This window comes from Mytilus trossulus, chromosome 1, assembly GCF_036588685.1.
Source record: "Mytilus trossulus isolate FHL-02 chromosome 1, PNRI_Mtr1.1.1.hap1, whole genome shotgun sequence".
In the NCBI taxonomy this organism is placed as follows: domain Eukaryota; kingdom Metazoa; phylum Mollusca; class Bivalvia; order Mytilida; family Mytilidae; genus Mytilus; species Mytilus trossulus.
The window spans coordinates 97,700,586-97,721,785 of record NC_086373.1 but is presented as its reverse complement, the minus strand read 5'-3'; the positions used below and the strand labels follow the sequence as shown (position 1 = coordinate 97,721,785).

At 34.2% G+C, this 21,200-nt stretch overlaps 1 protein-coding gene across 1 annotated transcript; it reads right to left on the bottom strand.

The window, feature by feature from the left end:
* Positions 1 to 10,394: 10,394 nt before the first annotated feature.
* On the bottom strand, positions 10,395 to 13,564 carry LOC134692424 (uncharacterized). The gene has a single exon (XM_063552879.1). The coding sequence runs from the start codon at positions 13,533 to 13,535 to the stop codon at positions 10,485 to 10,487; it is 3,051 nt and encodes a 1,016-aa protein (XP_063408949.1). The 5' UTR covers positions 13,536 to 13,564; the 3' UTR covers positions 10,395 to 10,484.
* Positions 13,565 to 21,200: the final 7,636 nt, after the last annotated feature.

Below are 21,200 nucleotides of genomic sequence, written 5' to 3'. Positions count from 1 at the left end.
TTTTGGTTTGTATCTCACCTATTACTAATGTCTCAGAATGCAAGACATAATGGATAATATCTAACAACTGCAACAATAACTACATGTATTAATATAAAGTTTTACATTTCAAAAGGCATGAGATCCTCATTTCTCATATCTTGTGTAGAATTTTAATGTTCTGAAGTGTTTGTCATACATGATTAATTGTTTTTACAGTTATAATAATAAAGCATGCAAATCAAAGTTTAAATGTATTACTTGCTTGATAGGTAGAGTAACAGTCTGTTTATATTAGTGTTGTCAAATCGTACACTTTTGCCTAACCGGTTACTCGTATAATTGTTCGACCGATTAACCGGTTAACCGGTAATTTAAGCTGGTGTTTAAAAGCCTTATCAATAGAACCCTACACATAGATGTAAGATGTGGTATGAGTGTCAATTTGACAACCTTTCATCCAAGTCATAAATACGCTTATAGAATTGATCTTTTCTTTAGCATTATAAGGCTTGACTGTGAGGATTCCTGGCGAAGTTTGACTTTTAATAATCAAAAACACCGTATCCAACTATAGCGTTTGTACTAACTTCAGATTAAAAAATAAAAAAAAAACAATCTTAATCTCGTAGAATTGAATGTGTCATATGTCTGAAACCGATTATTCTTCGAAAATAATGGAGTGTGTTTCAATTTGAAATGTTTTTTAAAAATTAAAAAAAAAAATGTGGTATGATTGCCAATGAGACAATTCTTCAAAGAGACCAAAATGACACAGAAATTAACAACTTTAGGTCATTTTACATGCTGTAAGACCTGTTTCTTCGCCGAGTTTTTCTTTAAGCATGTTACTCTTACTTTCACATATACATTGAGTACACTCACATTGGTTTGTATTTCACAATTTGTGAATTTAAAGTAAGACTAACCCTTGCACTATACGGAGGTTGCACATTTAAATTTAGGTTTACACAAAATAAGATCGAAAACGAAGTAATGAAGTAATTAGTAAAATTAAATCTCATTACTGATTTAAAGTTACTGTTAAGAAAAAAGTGTTTACTAATTATTATGTTTTTCAAAGATCCTACCCAGAACTCTAATTAATTGATAAAGGATTAACAATAGCAATCAATATACTGGACAATTGATCTGTCAAACTTATAACCTCGACGACAATTTTAAAATAAAAATTAACTTTTCAATGATTTGATTTTCAACACAAATTTATATCAAATTTATCGAAATTGCCAAAAAAGTCCGGTTAACCGGTAAGCGTTTTTGGTATTCGGTATTCGGTCATTCGACCGATTAACCGGTTAACCAGTTAACCGTTGACAACACTAGTTTATATATAAAAAAAGAAGAAGAGTTAATTGGACAATGGATATTATATTGGAAACAGTTTTAGTATTCATTGACCAATCAAACCTTTATATATAATAAACAGATTGTTATACTCCACCTACCTATTGAATTTAAGTTTCAATCTTAATTACAATGTCAGAGCAAACAACCAAACAAACTTTGCAAGCAAGTCATTTAAACTCTTGTTTGTTTGCTTTATTATTTAAGCTGTAAGTGACATTTTTTTTCTTCAGTTAAAGTAAGTAATAAAACATGTATATTTGGTAATTAATAATAAGTAAGGTATACAGGAATGCACATGTATGCCAGGGTTCATCTGACCGTGGTAACATTTTGTGGAAAAGTGATAAACATTAAACTTTCAAAGTTATTCTGTTTCCCAGATACAATAAGCAAATGGCCAGCTGAATTTGGTGAATTAGATGCATGTAGGGTGAACATGTCCATCTTGTAGGGGTCACCCGACTTTTTACTCATTTGTGTGGTTCTATGATCAACTTTATGTTGCTGTAAATAGGTCCATGTCTCAGATGCTATAAGTAATAGGTTAACAATATTTTAAAAATTGAGAATGGAAATGGGGAATGTGTCAAAGAGACAACAACCCAACCAAATAAAAAAACAACAGCAGAAGGTCACCGACAGGTCTTCAATGTAGGGAGAAATTCCCCGCGCCCGGAGGCGTCCTTCAGCTGGCCCCTAAACAAATATATACTAGTTCAGTGATAATGAACGCCATACTAATTTCCAAATTGTACACAAGAAACTAAAATTAAAATAATACAAGACTAAAAAAGGCCAGATTCTCCTGACTTGGGACAGGCACAAAAATGCGGCGGGGTTAAACATGTTTGTGAGATCTCAACCCTCCCCTATACCTCTAACCAATGTAGAAAAGTAAACGCATTACAATACGCACATTAAAATTCAGTTCAAGAGAAGTCCGAGTCTGATGTCAGAAGATGTAACCAAAGAAAATAAACAAAATGACAATAATACATAAATAACAAGACTACTAGCAGTTAACTGACATGCCAGCTCCAGTGTTCATTGATAACTTTAAGTGTATGTGATACTTGTGATAAAATAAGAGTGCACACACTGTTATGTCTCATCTTCTTATTTTAGCTCACCTGGCCCATAGGGCCAAGTGAGCTTTTCTCACCACTTGGCGTCCGTCGTCCGTCGTCGTTGTCGTCGTTAACTTTTTAGCTCACCTTGCCCGAAGGGCCAAGTGACCTTTTCTCACCACTTGGCGTCCGTAGTCGTCCGTCGTCGTCGTTGTTAACATTTTACATTTTGAACTTCTTCTAGAGAACCACTGAATGGAATGAAACCAAACATGGCATAAATGTTCCTTATGAGGTGCTGACCAAGTGTTGTTACTTTGTAGTCGATCCATCATCCAAGATGGCCGCCAGCGAGGGACTTAGTTTAACATAGGACCCTATGGGAAATGCATACAAATGACTCCTTATAGAGAACCACTGAATGGAATGAAACCAAACATGGCATGAATGTTTCTTATGAGGTGCTGACCAAGTGTTGTTACTTTGTAGCAGATCCATCATCCAAGATGGCCTCCAGCCGGGGACTCAGTTTAACATAGGACCCTATGGGAAATGCATACAAATGACTTCTTTTAGAGAACCACTGAATGGAATGAAACCAAACATGGCATGAATGTTTCTTATGAGGTGCTGACCAAGTGTTGTTACTTTGTAGCAGATCCATCATCCAAGATGGCCTCCAGCGGGGGACTTAGTTTAACATAGGACCCTATGGGAAATGCATACAAATGACTTCTTTTAGAGAACCACTGAATGGAATGAAACCAAACATGGCATGAATGTTTCTTATGAGGTGCTGACCAAGTGTTGTTACTTTGTAGCCGATCCATCATCCAAGATGGCCGCCAGCAGGGGGCTTAGTTTAACAGGACCCTATGGGAAATGCATACAAATGACTTCTTTTAGAGAACCACTGAATGGAATGAAACTAAACATGGCATGAATGTTCCTTATGAGGTGCTTACCAAGTTTTGTTACTTTGTTGCCGATCCATCATCCAAGATGGCCGCCATGGAATGAAACCAAACAAAGCAAAATTGTTCCTTATGAGGTGCTGACCTGGTGTTGTTACTTTGTAACCGATCTATCACCCAAGATGGCCGCCATCGGGGGACTTAGTTTAACATAGGACCCTTTTGGAAATGCATACAAATGACTTCTAGAGAACCACTGAATGGATTGAAACTAAACATAGCATGAATGTTCCTAATGAGATGCCGACCAAGTGTTGTTACTTCGTCGTCAATCCAACTTCCTAGATGGTCGCCATAGGGGGACTTAGTTTAACATAGGACCTTATTGGAAATGCATACAAATGACTTCTTCTATTGAATCACTGAAAGGAATGAAACCAAACATACCATGAATGTTCCTTATGAGGTGCTGACCAAGTGTTGTTACTTTGTAGCCTATCCATCATCCAAAATGGTCGCCAGCAGGGGACTTATTTTAACATAGGACCCTATGGGAAATGCATACAAATAGATATAGGAAGATGTGGTGTGAGTGCCAATGAGACAACTCTCCATCCAAATAACAACTTAAAAAGTAAACCATTATAGGTTAAAGTACGGCCTTCAACACGGAGCCTTGGCTCACACCGAACAACAAGCTATAAAGGGCCCCAAAATTACTAGTGTAAAACCATTCAAACGGGAAGGTCTAATCTATATAAACAAAACGAGAAACGAGAAACACGTATATATTACATAAACAAACGACAACTACTGTACATCAGATTCCTGACTTAGGACAGGTGCAAACATTTGCAGCGGGATTAAACGTTTTAATGGATCCAAACCTTCTCCCTTTTTCTGAAACAATAGCATAACATCACAACATAGAAAAACATACGATAAAATATCAATTGGCAGACTTAACTCAATCAAAAAACGTATGATTACACAATGAACGAATAAATTTGATCTGCGATATCTGAATACAAATGCACAGTTAATTAAATGTTAGAGACAAACATTCATGACCAAAAAGCTAACAAACAAATTCAAACACACTGAGAAATATTTAACCAATCAATGTTCACTTTAGAAGAAAACCGTTTTTTTATAATCTTGAAGTTTATACAAATGTTGTAAGAATAAGTGAAAAATTGAAGATATTACAAATAATCAAAGCTGGTGTACAGACAAGATCCATATAAATAAAAAATAACAAAAAAGCATTATAAACAGTATCAACAGGTAGAATTAACAAGAAAATACGATTTGAGAGTACTCGCAGTTACTGACAGCTAGTTAAAAACCAAAACCAATTAATAGTAAAAAATCATGCATCAGAGACTAAAATCGACTAAAACACATCACAGGGATTTAGTATTTTAACTTCATTAATAGTCAAAGAAGACATGACTTGTGACTTCTTTTAGAGAATCACTGAATGGAATGAAACAAAACATGGCATTAATGTTCCTTATGAGGTGCTGATCAAGTGTTGTTACTTTGTAGCCAATACATCATCCAAGATGGCTGCCAGCGTGGGACTTAGTTTAAAATAGGACCCTATGGGAAATATATACAAATGTCTTCTTTTAGAGAACCACTGAATGGAATGAAACCAAAAATGGCATGAATGTTCCTTATGAGTTGCTGACCAAGTGTTGTTACTTTGTAGCCGATCCATTATCCAAGATGGCCGCCAGCGGGGGACTTAGTTTAACATAGAACCCTATGGGAAATGCAAACAAATCACTTCTTTTAGAGAACCACTGAATGGAATGAAACCAAACATGGCATGAATGTTTCTTATGAGGTGCCGACCAAGTGTTGTTACTTTGTAGCCGATCCATCATCCAAGATGGCCGCTAGTGGGGGGACTTTTGAATGAAATCGAACATAGCCTGTATGTTCCTTTCCTTATGAGGTTGTGTTGATACTTTTAGCCAAATTTTATATTATTTTATATGATTTCAAAAACCCAAGTAGAATCAGGTGAGCGATACAGACCCTTGAGAGCCTCTAGTTTTTCTTCAATGCCACATGTTTGTATTGTTTAATGACTATTGTTTTGTCATTAATATGCCTGTCTGTTTGTTTGTTTTGTTTTGTTTTTATTTTGTATTGGTTTGTTTATTTAGTAACAATCCTATTTTTTGGAATTTTAAACTAATAAAATTCTTATTCTTATTCCTTCTTTACTGACCATTGATTTTATGTTGATAGTCCTAAATATAAAGCTTTACTACAACTATCACATTAACTTGATGTGATCCAAGGAAATAAGGTCAAGGTCAGATAAACCAAGAAATACATTTACATCTTACAATCATTCAATACACCAAATATAGTTGACCTTTTTGCTTATCGTTCCTCGGAAAGACTTAAACAGGAAAACTAAACATTGACCAATAAACCATGAAAATGAGGTCAAGGCAAGATGAACCATGCCAGACAGATATGTACACCTTACGATCAACCTTTGGATTAAATATAGTTGACCTATTGCTTATAGTATCTAAGAAACAAATCTAACCCTGAAATCTTAACACTAATCATAGAACCATGAAAATAAGGTCATGGTTAGATGATATCTGCCAGACAGACATATACACCTTCCACTCATTCCATATAACAAAAATAGTTGACGTACTGGTTATTGCTCAAGAAAACAGACCAAAACACAAACTACTTAACACTGAACAATGGACCGTGAACATGAAGTCAAGGTAAAATAAAACCTGCCAACGACATGTACATCGTAAAATATTCCCCTACATCAAATATAGTTTACTTATTCCATTTATTATCAGGGAAAAAGTTCAAAACACAAAAACGTAACTTCAAACAATGTACCATGAAAATAAGGACAAGGTCAGACGACTCCTGCAAGTTGAAAATGTACACTTTACAAACATTCCATACCAAATATAGAAGACCTATTGTTTATAGTATATGATATATGAACTTGACATGAAAACTGACCATACAATCAGATTGAGGTTAGATAAAAACTGTCTGATTGGCATAGTTATCCTATTACTCATAATAAGAGATAAGTAACATAACAAAAAAACAAAACTTTTTTTTCAAGTAGTCATTGAGCCATGAAAATGAGGACAAGGACAACCGACACATGAAAGAATGAAACTTCATATCATGAGGCATCTATATACAAAGTAATCAACGTCCAATTTTCGTGGTTATTTCGGTTTCTGAGGTACTATATGCAACGGATCAGCTGTATTTGGTGAATATAATGATAAGTTGTAAGGTGTATATATGTCTATCTAGTATGGTTCATCTGACCTTGACCCCCATATCATTGATACCTAAACTACATCAGTGTCCTTACAAACAACGGTATATTTCTGGTTCTTCCAAGTGCTCTAAGCAATATCTTTCTAAATTATTAACATCTATTTTATCAGCAATCAAATCAGGGCGTTATAACTTAAAGTTATTGTGAAACTGCCTATTCTAGATGTGGCGGGAATCAGATGTAGATACTAAACTAGAGGCTCTTAAGACCCTGTGTCGCTCACCTTGGTCTATGTGCATATTAACGACATTAAACAAATTACACAGATGGATTCATGACAAGTGTGTTTTGGTGATGTTGATGTGTTTGTAGATCTTTATTTTCTGAAATTTTTGCTACTTACAATTTTTTTCTGTTTATAATAAACTTGGCCCTTTCGTTACAGGGAAAATATTTTGTATAAATTTACAAAAAATTACCAAATTAATGAAAATTGTTAAAAATTGACTATAAAGGGCAATAACTCTTTAAGGTGTCAACTGTCCATTTTGGTCATTTGACTTAATTGTAGATCTTTCTTTGCTAAACATTATTGCTGTTTACAGTTCATCTCTATCTATAATGGTATTCAAGAAAATAACCTAAAATGGCAAAATTTCTTTAAAAATTACCAATTGGGGGACAGCAACCCAACAATTTCAAGAGTCAAATTCACAAAAAAACTTACGACTCAGATTGATCGTAAGTCATGAACAATTCAGAATACTTAAGATTAATCTTAGTCGTAAGTTTTTTTGTGAAATCGACTCCTGTTGTCCGGCCCAATTCATCTGAAAATTTCAGGGCAGATAGATATTAACTTGATAAACAATTTAACTATTTGTCAGATTTGCTTTAAATGCTTTGGTTTCAAAGTTATAAGCCAACATCTATATTTTACCCCTATGTTCTATTTTTAGCCATGGCGACCATCTTGGTTGGTTGCCATGGCCGGGTCACTGCACACATTTATTAAACTAGACACCCCAATACTGATTGTGGCTACGTTTGATCAAATTTGGCCCAGTAGTTTCAGGGGAAAAGATTTTTGCAGAAGATTACAAAAAATTGGTAAAAAATGACTATAAAGGGCAATAACTCAGTAAGGGGTCAACTGACCATTTTGGTCATGGTAACTTATTTGTAGATCATACTTTGCTGAACATTATTACGTTTACAGGTTATCTTTATCTATAATAATATTCAAAATAATAACCAAAAACTTCAACATTTTCTTGAAATTACCAATTTAGTTGCAGCGACCATCTTGGTTGGTTGGCCGGGTCACTGCACACATTTATTAAACTAGACACCCTAATAATGATTGTGGCTAAGTTTGATGATAAAATTTGGCCCAGTAGTTTCAGAGGAGAAGATTTTTGTAGAAGATTACAAAAAATTGGTGGGGTCAACTGACCATTTTTATCAGGTTAACTTATTTGTAGATCATACTTTGCTAAACATTATTATGTTTATAGTTTATCTCAATCTATAATAATATTCAAAATAATAACCAAAAACTTCAAAATTTTCTTAAAATTACAAGTTACGTGGCACCAAACCAACAACATGTTCTCTGCTTCATCTGAAAATTTCAGGGCAGATAGATCTTTATCTGATAAACAATTTTACCCCACGTCAGATTTGCTCTAAATGCTTTGGTTTCAGAGATATAAGCCAAAATCTACATTTTACCTCTATGTTCTATTTTCAGCCATGGTGGCCATCTTGGTTGGTTGGCCGGGTAACCACACACATTTTTTAAACTAGATACCCAAATGATGATTGTGGCCAAGTTTGGTTAAATTTGACCCAGTAGTTTCAGAGGAGAAGATTTTTGTAAAAGTTAACAGACGACGACGACGACAACGGACGACGGACGCAAAGTGATGAGAAAATCTCACTTTACCCTTCGGGCCAGGTGAGCTAAAAAAACAAACATCTTTTAGAGTACATACAATCTAAGACTTTCTCATCTTGCAATAGTATTTTTCAAAATTATTTGACTTTTTTACACTTTACACAAGTTTTCCTCATTCCAAACTAAAAGACAAATTGAAGGAGTTGGTATTGCTTTGTTTCATAAAAAAAAAAAATGACGAACGTAAATACAAGTATCTTGCTTGGGGAGGGATAAATCCTTCTTTGTAAAGAATAACTCCGATTCAAACAAAACATTCTCTGAAACTGACATCAAGATGCTTCGTTATTTGACAGACAACATATTTGTTCCGTTAAGAGGACGTGTTTTTCAACAGACTCGGATTTCCAATGGGAACTAATTGTGTCCTTCTTCTTGTCGACTTGGTTATTTTTATTATTATAAGGCTGACTTTGTACAGGAACTTTTTGAGAAGAAAGATAAGAAGTTAGCCATATCCTTTAAATTTACGTTCTGCTATATAGATGATGTTCTCTCATTAAATAAAAAATTGGTGACTATGTTGAACGGACTAGAGGTAAAGAATACTTTAGATACAGTTAAGTCTGCCTCATACCTTGACTTACATCTAGAAATTGAAAATGAGGGTCTGTTGAAAACCAAACTTTGTCTTTATGACAAAAGAGATGATTTCAGCTTCCCAATTGTGAACTTGCCATTTCTATGTAGCAAATTTCCAGCACCGCCTGCATACGTCCATGAATATAAAGCTTAAAACCGATATTCCCAGGCATGTATTTCCTATCATGATTTCCTTGATAAAGGATTGCTGCTTACAAGGAAGCTATTAAACCAAGATTTCCAAAATGGCGAAGTCATCCCTTCTTACAGACGCCATCACGAGTTGGTTGACCGTTATGGAATAACCGTTTCACAGATGATATCGATATGCTCTTTATGTCGTAACTACAATACCCTTCCCTATTCACGAATGTGATCTACCGAATAAGACTATTTACCGGATTTTAATAACACAAGTAACACGACGGGTGACACATGTGGAGCAGGATCTGCTTACCCTTCAGGAGCACCTGAGATCACCCCCGGATTTTGGTGGGGTTCGTGTTTCTTAGTCTTCAGTTTTCTATGTTGCGTCTTATGTACTATTATTTGTCTGTTTGTCTTTCATTTTTTTTAACCACGGCGTTGTCAGTTTATTTTCCATCTATAAGTTGGACTGTCTCTTTGATTTCTTTCGCTCCTCTTTTGTTCAATGGTCAACCAATTAAAGCATAAATAGATGATTTTCTGAAATACTATAAGAAATATGTTAATATTAATATATATGAAATTATTGTAATGTTTACATGTTATCATGTCAGTTTTTTTTTATCTTGATCTTATCTTTATGGTTCATTGACAATGTTGAGTTTATGTGTAACCTGTGGTGAAATCTCCAATGACAGACTTTCAGCATATCATTATAGATGCGATATTGATAGCTTGATTAACGGTTTGGAAAGTTTTATAATGTCCACAGAACAATTGAGAAGGGTTTGCCCCATTTTCTGTTTGTAGTTAATAATTGGCCAAACTTTACCTTGCTTTTTTGTATAATCAATTACATGGTATAATCACAACAAAACATTATGCATGGGTTTATTTTAACAAAGAGTATGCTTAAAAAATTCAAGAATATCTTTTAATTATCCTTCCAGGGTGAATATCTCGAGGAAGCTTCCAAGGAAAGGTTAAGTAACGAATTAAAATTGTCGATATGTCACATGTAACTATCTTAGGCAAATTAAAAAAAATCATTTTGACATAATATATATTTTGTTTCAGACAAGCAATTCAGTTTGTTGCAATAAAATTCGATTGGAAATAGTACGTACGCGCTTACCAGTTAATTCCGAAAGAAACACTGGGTTTTAAATAGCATTTGTTTTCTTGCTATAGATGTCGTTGAGAAAAGGTTGTATAAAATCAACATCCCCATGGCGAATGCATAATGTCTCAATCCCTATCCGAAGCAAGTGTTGAATACATTCAATTTCACATGTGTAAAAAAGTTTGTTATTGAACAGTGTTAAGCTATTATTTACAAAAAGATTAACTCCAGAAAAAAAGTATGGTTCTAAATGACCACTGTCTATAGCTTTCTCGACACTTCTGACTATCTTCAACGCCCATATTTTAGCTAAATGATCCGGACATTCTTGGTTTTGGGAGATATTGGTAAAGTCCTTTTCAAGTTCATGCAAGAAACATGTTTTCATAATATAAGTAGTAATGAATCTCTTCAGATAACAGTCTTCATCAGTTACATATATTTGTGGAAAATACAACGTGTTGGTCAATGATTTCACTAGTATATAACCTTTCAGTGATGATGCTGGAATCGCTTTGAATATTGCCACTTCGACGTCAGACAAAGAAAGTCGGAATAAAGTATTCCAGTTTTTAACAAATCTGGAATCCGGAGTCTTTAGAACTACTGAATAAGTATTATCATTTCCCAGTTGAAGGCTCTGTAATAGTTTCTTTGTATTGTTCATGTATGTAGGAATCCAGTTAGGCGGAGTAAGCGTAGGCACAATATCAATGTCTATAAGCATGTTTTTATACGTGCAACCAACCCATCTGAATGATAAAGTGTCAATGGAGTCTTTTTCTGTATTCAAATATTTTACCGGATACAACTGTGCGTGTGGAAGCATCTCGAACAAAACGTCATTGATTAAAGTATAAAGTGCTCGTATAACTTTTCGTCCGTCTAGGAAAAAGTGTTCATCTAGGAACTCACTAAACGGCGAATCTCTATATTGCTCTTTTAAATGGAACTTAACATAACTTCGTAGATTCTCCTCATCAGATTCAATCACCTCAAAAGCCGTACTGAATTTCGTTAAAATCCATTTAAAATCAAATTCATCGGGAGATACTATTTTTGTTCCTTCTTTCCAGCTTCCCGCAAGCTGAAGCTCGCATTCGAATAGAGAATTTCTCTGTTTGACACCGAATGTTAGTTTTTCAAGAAGCTTTTTGATGTTCTCTGCTACTAAGCTGTTCTCGGTTGTGTCTATATATAGACCCATATTATTTGTATTAAGGATGAGTTCCATATAATTAGCCAACGACTGTCTGTGCTTCTCACAATGAAATGTCCATTTAACAGTATTAACCATTTTATCGTGATTAAAGACTGTTTGCAGTAGTGGACAATCGCAGAACATGTGGTCCTCACCAATGCATTCTTCATCTAAACCAGAAAACAAATCTGTGTACATTTCTTCTGACAAATCAATGGTATTTGACCTAGAATATGTAATATTTTGCTCAGAGAAGTCACTTGGTGATTCATCAGATGACAATTTGCAATCACCACTCAGGCTATTGTGTGCCTGTTCCAAAACATTGATTTGTTTAGGAACTTTTTCGTCCAAATTAGTCCCATCTACTTGCATACGAGCTTCTATGAATACATTAAGATCAGTTTCTTCTGACGGATCTATCTTGCATGGTAGTGGATCGGTTTCTCTACAGTAGATTATACCCAGCGCATTGAACAGTGAAGTTCGTTTGGAAATAACTGCATAGTGTACGGGCGATCTCCCTTCGAAATCACAAATATTCGCATCGGCTCCAGCTTTTAAAAGTTGAAAGATACAATCTTCTTCAAAATAATAGATAGCCCAATGCAGTGATGTTGACCCAAAATTGTCTGTGGCATTTATTTCAAATGTTTTACCACTATTTAACACTTCTAGTAGAAGATTAGGATATAAGGTAGCTCTATGTAATGCCGTTTCACCAGTCATAGTCCGCAAATTGATATCAGCCCCAAGTTTAAGTAATGTGCTAATAATTTCTTGTTTTAATTCATATCTCAGGGAATAATGAAGTGGTGTTAATCCATTTTTATCTACTGCATTTACACTAGCACCATAATGCACCAAACATGTAAGAATATTGGAAATGTCTGTTTTGTCTTCTTCGTCATCTTCCAATTCATCTGGATGAACAAATATTGACGGAATGACACAAAGATGTAATGGTGTTAAACCACAATTGTCCTTTATATCGGGGCTCATCCCTTCATTTATCACTGTTTCTATTGCTAACTTACTTACTTTGTTTGTTGTTGTCAAGTAGTGAAGGATATTTCGTCCCTGGTTATCAACATTTTGAATGGAGGAACCAGAGTCAAGAAGAAGTCTCAAACATTTCTGAAAACCGGAACGATCTGCATTTTGACCAAGAAAATGAATCGGTTGTTGACCAGAAATAGTTTGTGCATTTATTTTAGCTCCATGACCAATAAGATAGTCTACAGCGCCTTCACAGCACGCCATGGCTGCATAATGTAGAGGAGTTAAACAAGAACCGTCCTTTGAATGAACAGACAATCCATTTTTAATAAGGATTTCTAAGTATCGAATACAAATATGCCTCTTTGAAATGTCTGTTTTTGATATATGGCACCTATGAATTAAAGCAAGGAAATGAATAAGTTTCTGATCTCTGCTGCTTCTCAGCTGAAAATCAATTCCACCTTCTAAAAGATAGAACAATGTTGTAGACTGAAAGTTATAAGTATGGTCATCAGCACATCTGATCATCAACTGAATGAACGGAGTATTTCCAGCTTTATTTCTATGGTTCTTGTTGGCCCCATATTTGTAAAGACGCTCTTGAATTGAATTATCGCAATCGGAAAAAAGGGCTTCAAACAGTGGGGTTTCTCCATCTTCGTCTTCGTAGTTTGGGTCAGCACCATATTTCAATAATATATCTACGAACTTTGTTGATCCTTTCCTTACTGCGTTTGATAATATGCAAACGTTTCCTTGTTCACTATCATAGAGGCATGAATTGGTACTTACACCACTTTCCAGTATTTTTACAAAAGTTCCCTCGTCGTTATCATCGAATGCTTCAAATAATTCACGTGAATAACAACGATTTGTCTCCTTGGTCATACTTAATAGATCATAAATAATTGTTATACTTGCTTCAAACTTGTTGATTTACTTCCTTGTCATTGAAAACGGAAGTGACAGTTCCTAAATCAGGATGTTTAAAAAATCAAATGTCGTTATGCTTCATACAAGATTCATCATAAAATCAATACTGTCATCAATACGACCGAAAATTAAACAAGTCATATCTTTAGTATATATGAAGTACAAAGGAATCATGCAAATACATTTGACAGATGAGCAATTTCAAGAAGGGGTTAAACTGATGCAAGTTTTGTTTATTGATTTTTACATATATCCAAATTAAGTTAGGAAAAAAAAAGGGGTGGGGGTCAGTGAAAAAAACTATGTGAATTAAGTTCTTTATCCTTCATTGAACTATTGATGTCGTCCCTAATTCATATAATGATGCATTATAAAAAGGCGATGTTAATATTTGGACAGCTATTTAGAGCGAGATACATTAGAATTTAAATTGCAAAAACAAGATGAAATTCCTTCGCACTGACGTCAACTTCTTAATAATAGAATAATGAGACCGTATTATTTACCAAAACTGTGTAACTAATTATTTGTTGAGAAAAAGACGGACTCACAAACTGTGCATTGATTATCGTCAGGTTATTTTAAACGCAAAAAGACAGTTGCATTACCAATGATAGATGAACTACTAAATTGTTTAGCTGACCGTACTCGGAATATTATCAAGTCGAGATCAAAGGGAAAAAAACAAAGAAAGATCTCCGTTCATTGTAGAATCATTTGGCTTCTATGAATCTTTTCCTTGTACAGTAAGTTTTGTTAAATTGCAAATTCATTGCTGATGTAAAATTTGACATTGGAATTAAACGTTATCAAGCTCCAGACCAAATATAAAGTTACGTTTTACGATGCAAGCCAGGACAATCTTCACGAAATTACTCTATCGAAGGTCTTTCATACAGATTGACGGATTAAGTGGACTCAGTTACTAGTTAAGGTAAAGGTCCAATGAGACAACGTTCTGCCGGAGTTTAAATGGCATTAATTGAAGCAACTAGATTTCATTGAGATGGGAGCCATCTCTTTGGGCCCCGCTGTCAATAATGTGGGGTAAATAAGTTGTATGGATAATCTGATATGAAGCATTATTTGAAGTTATTACATAGTCTCACATGTGATTTTAATCTAAGATTTTAAGTTAAAACTGATAAATATTCTCAACTTACTTTCATAGTATAATAGTGATATGACTGCATGATGTGAACTCATTGTTGACTACTCTAAGGTGACTTCTGGATATATGGATTGATGTTTGAACAATGTTTAAAGATGCTGCCCAATTGATATTTGTCACATATTTTTAGAATTATGCCTTCAATATATTATGACCCACCAAGTATAAAGTATGAAATATTAACGGTTCTCGAGAGGTAAAGCGGACACAATTTGTTAAGAACAACGAACGGATGGACAGACCAACGGACTGACCTTTGACCTAGGATGCATACATTATGACACATTTAATATATATGTTAAGTTGAAAATGTTTGTCAGGTATAAAGTATGAAATAATAACAGCTGTCCTCTCAAAATATAGTGTGGATCAAATTTGTTAGCGATGGACAGACCAACAGACAGACAGACCTTTGACCTAGGAAGTGGTACATACATCATGACACACCCTCTGGTGTTGGTTAAAATGGATGTCAAGTATAATATTTGAAATCATAATGGTTCTCAAGATATAGAGCGGACACAATCTTCACAACAGAACACAGGGTTGTCAACTGAAACCAAAGTTTTTTTGACGTTGACCTTTGACCTAGGAAGTTGTACATACATCATGACACACCCTTGGGTGTTGGTTAATAATCATGTTAAGTATTAAGTATAAAATCATAACGGTTATCTAGATATGGAGCGGACACGATCTTCACCAAAGAACACAGGGTTGTCAACTGAAACCAAAGTTTTTGACCTTGACCTTTGACCTAGGAAGTTGTACATACATCATGACACACCCTCTGGTGGTGGTTAATATACATGTAAAGTATAAAGTATGAAATCATTATGGTTCTCTAGATATGGAGCGGACACGAAAGTGTTACGGACGGACGGACAGACGGACGGACAGACGGACGGACAGACGGACGGACAGACGGACAGACGGACGGACGGACGGACGGACGGACAGACTGATCACTATAGGGCGACCCGCCTTTTCGGCGGGGCCCTAATTATAGGCCACCTTCAACTTCACATTTTTATGTTTCTTTATAAACACATGAGATTGTCTTATCAAATCAGGATATTGCATGGAAACAAAGATACCCAGCCTTGGAGTAATTGGATAGTAGTTAAAAGTTATTTTTCTATTCAATTTATCTGAAAGTATGCCATATTCGGGTAAAAGTTCCCCATTTGTGTCAAATGTTTCATTTCTTCTCAAACCAATAATTATACGTGTACTACTATAAACCAGTTCCTAATTTGTGAGATAATTTAACAAAACATAAAAGCTTTCATACTTTGTTTCTTAAAATCATTTGATAATGGTTGTAATCTGTTATTGTCGTAATCGTTTATACAGTCATGAAATAAGTTAAAAACTAAATCATATGATTTGCACATTTGATCATATTTCTATTGCAATCCCCACTCATGCAAACTTTTCAGTCTCTGTTTTTATGATTTTCCTGCGGCTTGTCAATGATTATCTCTATTAAAAAAAAAACTAAATTTTTTGGTAGATTTTTGTTATCCCGAAATTGATTTTGTTTCCAATTTTAGACAATTCATGAGGCTGAAATCTGGTGGTTTTAGCTACGGTAAAATCAAACTTGATCCGCATATCATAGTAGGCCGTACAATTGCACTACTGTGGATTCATTTATTTTCGTGGGTATCAATTTTCGTGGATTGAGGAAAACTTGCATTTTCGTGGGTATTTGATTTCATGGTTTTAGTAATTGCTTCATACATATCCTAAAGAAAATGTGTAATTCGTTGATCATTTTAATTTGTGGTTCAACTGTACCCACGAAAACCACGAAAATTGGTATCCAACGAATAATAATGAATCCACAGTATATGAAAGCATCATTTTGCAAGTGTTGTGCAATTCAAACTTGCCATATAGACCCTGATAGACCTTTCAGTTTGAATGCACTGTTTTAACAATTGTTGTATATTACAAGAGGCAAAAAAGGCAAAAGTAGTATACCCCTGTTCAATAGTCACATTTGGCACAACCATTCGGAATTTTAGATCCTCAATGCTCTTCAACTTTTAACTTGTTTTGCTTTATAAATATTTTGATATGAGCGTCACTGATGAGTCTTATGTAGACAAAACACTCGTCTGGTTTACTAAATTATAATCCTGGTACCTTTGATAACTATATACCCCTGTTCAATAGTCTTAAATCTATAAACAGAAAACAAATTCAGAACAGTAATTGTGACAACAATTAAAATTTGGTCTAGCCTTATAAGAAAAAGTTGACAGATAATAGAACATAATTTTATCACCAAAAAAATAGTGATTTATTATTGTTGGCTTTTTTCAAAACTACCTCTACCCCTTTTTATTGGGAAAATATGCGGATTTTTCATCAAATTGGGAAATTTAGAATAAACCATGAAAATGGCGGAGACTTCAATTTACAGACCCCCTTTCAAGAGTCAAACCCTGCTTTGAAATAGTACCCCTTTTTGAAAGTGATGATACATAAAAAGACCCTCAGATCTGCACAAATAGCCATTTTAAACATAAAAATGTGTAAATGTGTGTTTTTCAGTTTGTATTGGTGCACAATTACTATTCAGACTGCACTGTTTGGGAAAAAAAGGTCTTTTTGGAATAATTTTAAGCCATTTTTTTTTCAAATTGGGATTCTTCTCCAGGGGAAAAAGCCTTTATTCTCCATAAATTAAAAGCAGACAATATCACTGTTTAAGTTGCTATCCTTGGTGAGTTATCAAGCAGAAAAAAGTTTGAAGTCTCCTTTGGTTCTGACCTGAAACACAGGGTCTGTTCAAAAATAAGAAGCTTAAAACTAGTTAAGGAAATTCTGGTTTCCTCGCGATAACTTTATTTAATCGCCCTTTACAATTGACACTGGAAAACCACAACAAAGAAGCGTCATTCTGTTTATACAGTTTAATCGGACAAAATAATATAATTAGCCAACTCCCTAACAAAACGAGGGGAAAAAAACAAACCAAACCTTTGCTAAATATGCTATTGGATATCAAGTTCATTTGTAGAAAGATTTGGTAGCAATAAACAGTTAGGAAAAAATACTAAAATTTGCCCTTATGAATTTTACCATCCACTTTTCATTGCTTTCTTGCAATATCAAGCTTACTGTTTTTATCATATATGGGCATATGTATGTAATCAGAATCTTCCATAGATTTTATATCCAGTATATAAAATGGTAAAATATAATTTCATTTTGGTGAATCCATGGCAACAATCTGCATTTATTTGTTATAAAATATTGCAAAAAGGGGGGGGAAAGATGTCACATATTTCCCCAAAATTTGGCTAAAAGTACAATTTCAATCGTTTCAAGTAATAGCTTTTCTGAAACTGTGTACATATATCATTCAGCAAATTCAATGAAATCATATGTCTTTCATCTCATTTGTTTGTAAAATTGCGTCAAAAACTTCGTGTAGAAAAAGAGTGTTTGTAAACAGTACATTAATTTCTGGACCGATGGCCGGTCTAGCTATGAAAATACGAATTGTCAAACAGAAAACAGCCCATAAAACATGTAAAAAATAATCTTAATGCTCTTATAAACCATCTTTGAAGGCTAAATTAGCACTAATCTGTCTAAAAATGAATTTTATTACACAATAACTTTCCTATTTGAAAAATCCACAGGGGCCATAATGCGAATCTAAACTTCTAACTGTGTATTGCTACCTTAATAGTAAATATTTTTTTCAAATTCTCCTTTTTAACTTATTATCTGAGTTTTGCTAGCTAATACAAGTAAAATGGCCTTTTATTTTTGAAAATTGGTTGAGTAATGAATATTTTATGAAGGTTAGCAGTTGACACTGAAACGCGACAAAAACTGATTTTAAAGAAAGGTGCCAAGTCAATGTGTAAAATCTTGTCTCTACCTCAATTTTTAGCCAAATCTTAAAAACTGTACCTCTTTTGTCAGTTTGTTAATGTTGAATATCTTAATAAGATCTCTGATGATGCAACATTGTACAAAATTTCGCAATTTCAAGCATAAAAATGTTAATCTTTATGCTTATTGCATACCAAAGACTTGATTAAAAAACTTGGTGATAGGGAATCAATTTCTTACATCTGATTTAACTATACATTTAATATATACCAAAATGTAACATGAAATCTTGATAAAAACAATAATTTGATATATTCGCAAGTTAAAAAACCAACGCGTTCAATTCTTAGGCTACTACATGCAGCCTAATCCATCAGAAGCAAGATTTAAGCTGATAGAGTATAAATATAAGCCTTGAGTCAAAAATGTCTAATTTTGGTTGCTAAGGACTGTAAACAATAAAATTGACATATATTGTCATTCTTAAACACTTAATTTACTCAGAAGTTTATTTAGAATCAAAATATCAATAGATTTGTGGCATGAAAAGTCTTAAATTATACAACTCTGAGCTTGGTAAGTATGCCATAAGGTAGCAATAAACAGTTAGGAAAAAATACTAAAATTTGCCCTTATGAATTTTACCATCCCCTTTTCATTGCTTTCTTGCAATATCAAGCTTACTGTTTTTATCATATATGGGCATATGTATGTAATCAGAATCTTCCATAGATTTTATATCCAGTATATAAAATGGTAAAATATAATTTCATTTTGGTGTATCCATGGCAACAATCTGCATTTATTTGTTATAAAATATTGCAAAAAGGGGGGGGGGGGGGGGGAAAGATGTCACATATTTCCCCAAAATTTGGCTAAAAGTACAATTTCAATCGTTTGAAGTAATACCTTTTCTGAAATTGTGTACATATATCATTCAGCAAATTCAATGAAAATCATATGTCTTTCATCTCATTTGTTTGTAAAATTGCGTCAAAAACTTCGTGTAGAAAAAGAGTGTTTGTAAACAGTACATTAATTTCTGGACCGATGGCCGGTCTAGCTATGAAAATACGAATTGTCAAACAGAAAACAGCCCATAAAACATGTAAAAAATAATCTTAATGCTCTTATAAACCATCTTTGAAGGCTAAATTAGCACTAATCTGTCTAAAAATGAATTTTATTACACAATAACTTTCCTATTTGAAAAATCCACAGGGGCCATAATGCGAAACTAAACTTCTAACTGTGTATTGCTACCTTTGGTTATCCTGTTTTTGCAATTTACCCTCTACCCTTGCTGCTATATTTCACCTGATAACCATGACAGCAAAAACTGCATAAAAATATTATTTATTTGGTTAATTACTTATTGACAGATTCAGCCCTGCATACTTTTCTTAGACATAGAGGTCACCAGGTTGGTCAACCTGAACAAAAATCTAAAGCTTTATAACTGACATCATAAAGATGACACATACAAACTTTGGTTAGAGTACATTTCAGTTTTAGACAAAATTTTCCAAAATAGTTAATGGACAACCAATGAGGCCCAGTGATTGTCAAAGCTCTCACAGCTGTTTGGGCCAGTTGAAATTAAAGCTGAGGGGATTGTGTGTACCTCAAAAGCAGTGGGATCTGGTGTGTTGACGAGGTGAGTGTCAGCTGGTATTTATGCATCAACTACCAAGGGAATTCACACTAAAATCAGAATGTCACAATTCTTAATAGAACACAATCAGTAAGACTGTGATGATATTTTCTAGTGAGTTGAGCCATATCATATCCATATATGGCTGCCACTTCATGGTGAACAACTTTATATGAACAGTTTGACCTGACAAACCAGAAAATTAGATGCTATATATACAGAAATCATAATGTTTGTTATAAACTTAGGCTTGGCATAACATCTGTCCACATGCTTTCTAAATAACAAATGAAGAATTATATGTTGTAAATGTCTGTATTATTTCCAAGTATTTATGACATTCCTTATGTAAAATGAATAATTCATATAAACTAAATTAAAACAAACTGTTGAAATATTTTTTCTAATATAATAAAGTACTGGGTTTTGTAGGTTAACCTACATCTTGGAATGAATTGAATACTTCACTCTTCCTGATAAAACACTATCTTGATAAAAACTAAGACAGAACTTAATAACATATCAACTTCCTTTAAATGGGTGATCATTAAAAGAGGGACGAAAGACACCAAAGGGACAGTCAAACTCGTAAATCTAAAACAAACTGACAACGCCATGGCTAAAAATGAAAAAGACAAACAGAAAAACAATAGTACACATGACACAACATAGAAAACTAAAGAATAAACAACACGAACCCCACCAAAAACTAGGGGTGATCTCAGGTGCTCCGGAAGGGTAAGCAGATCCTGCTCCACATGCGGCACCCGTCGTGTTGCTTATGTGATTACAAATCCGGTAAATAGTCTAATTCGGTAGGTCAAATTCAAATTCAAATTTAAAGTATATAAACATGCTAAAGTTGTATTTCTAATGTTTTTGTTTGCCAAAGTTAAAATTTCAAGCAAGAATTTATGAAAAAAAATTTACTAAC

What these genes read in the sequence shown, in the direction of transcription:
- LOC134692424 (XM_063552879.1), bottom strand. Translation starts at nt 13,535, where the DNA reads ATGACCAAGGAGACAAATCGTTGTTATTCACGTGAATTATTTGAAGCA.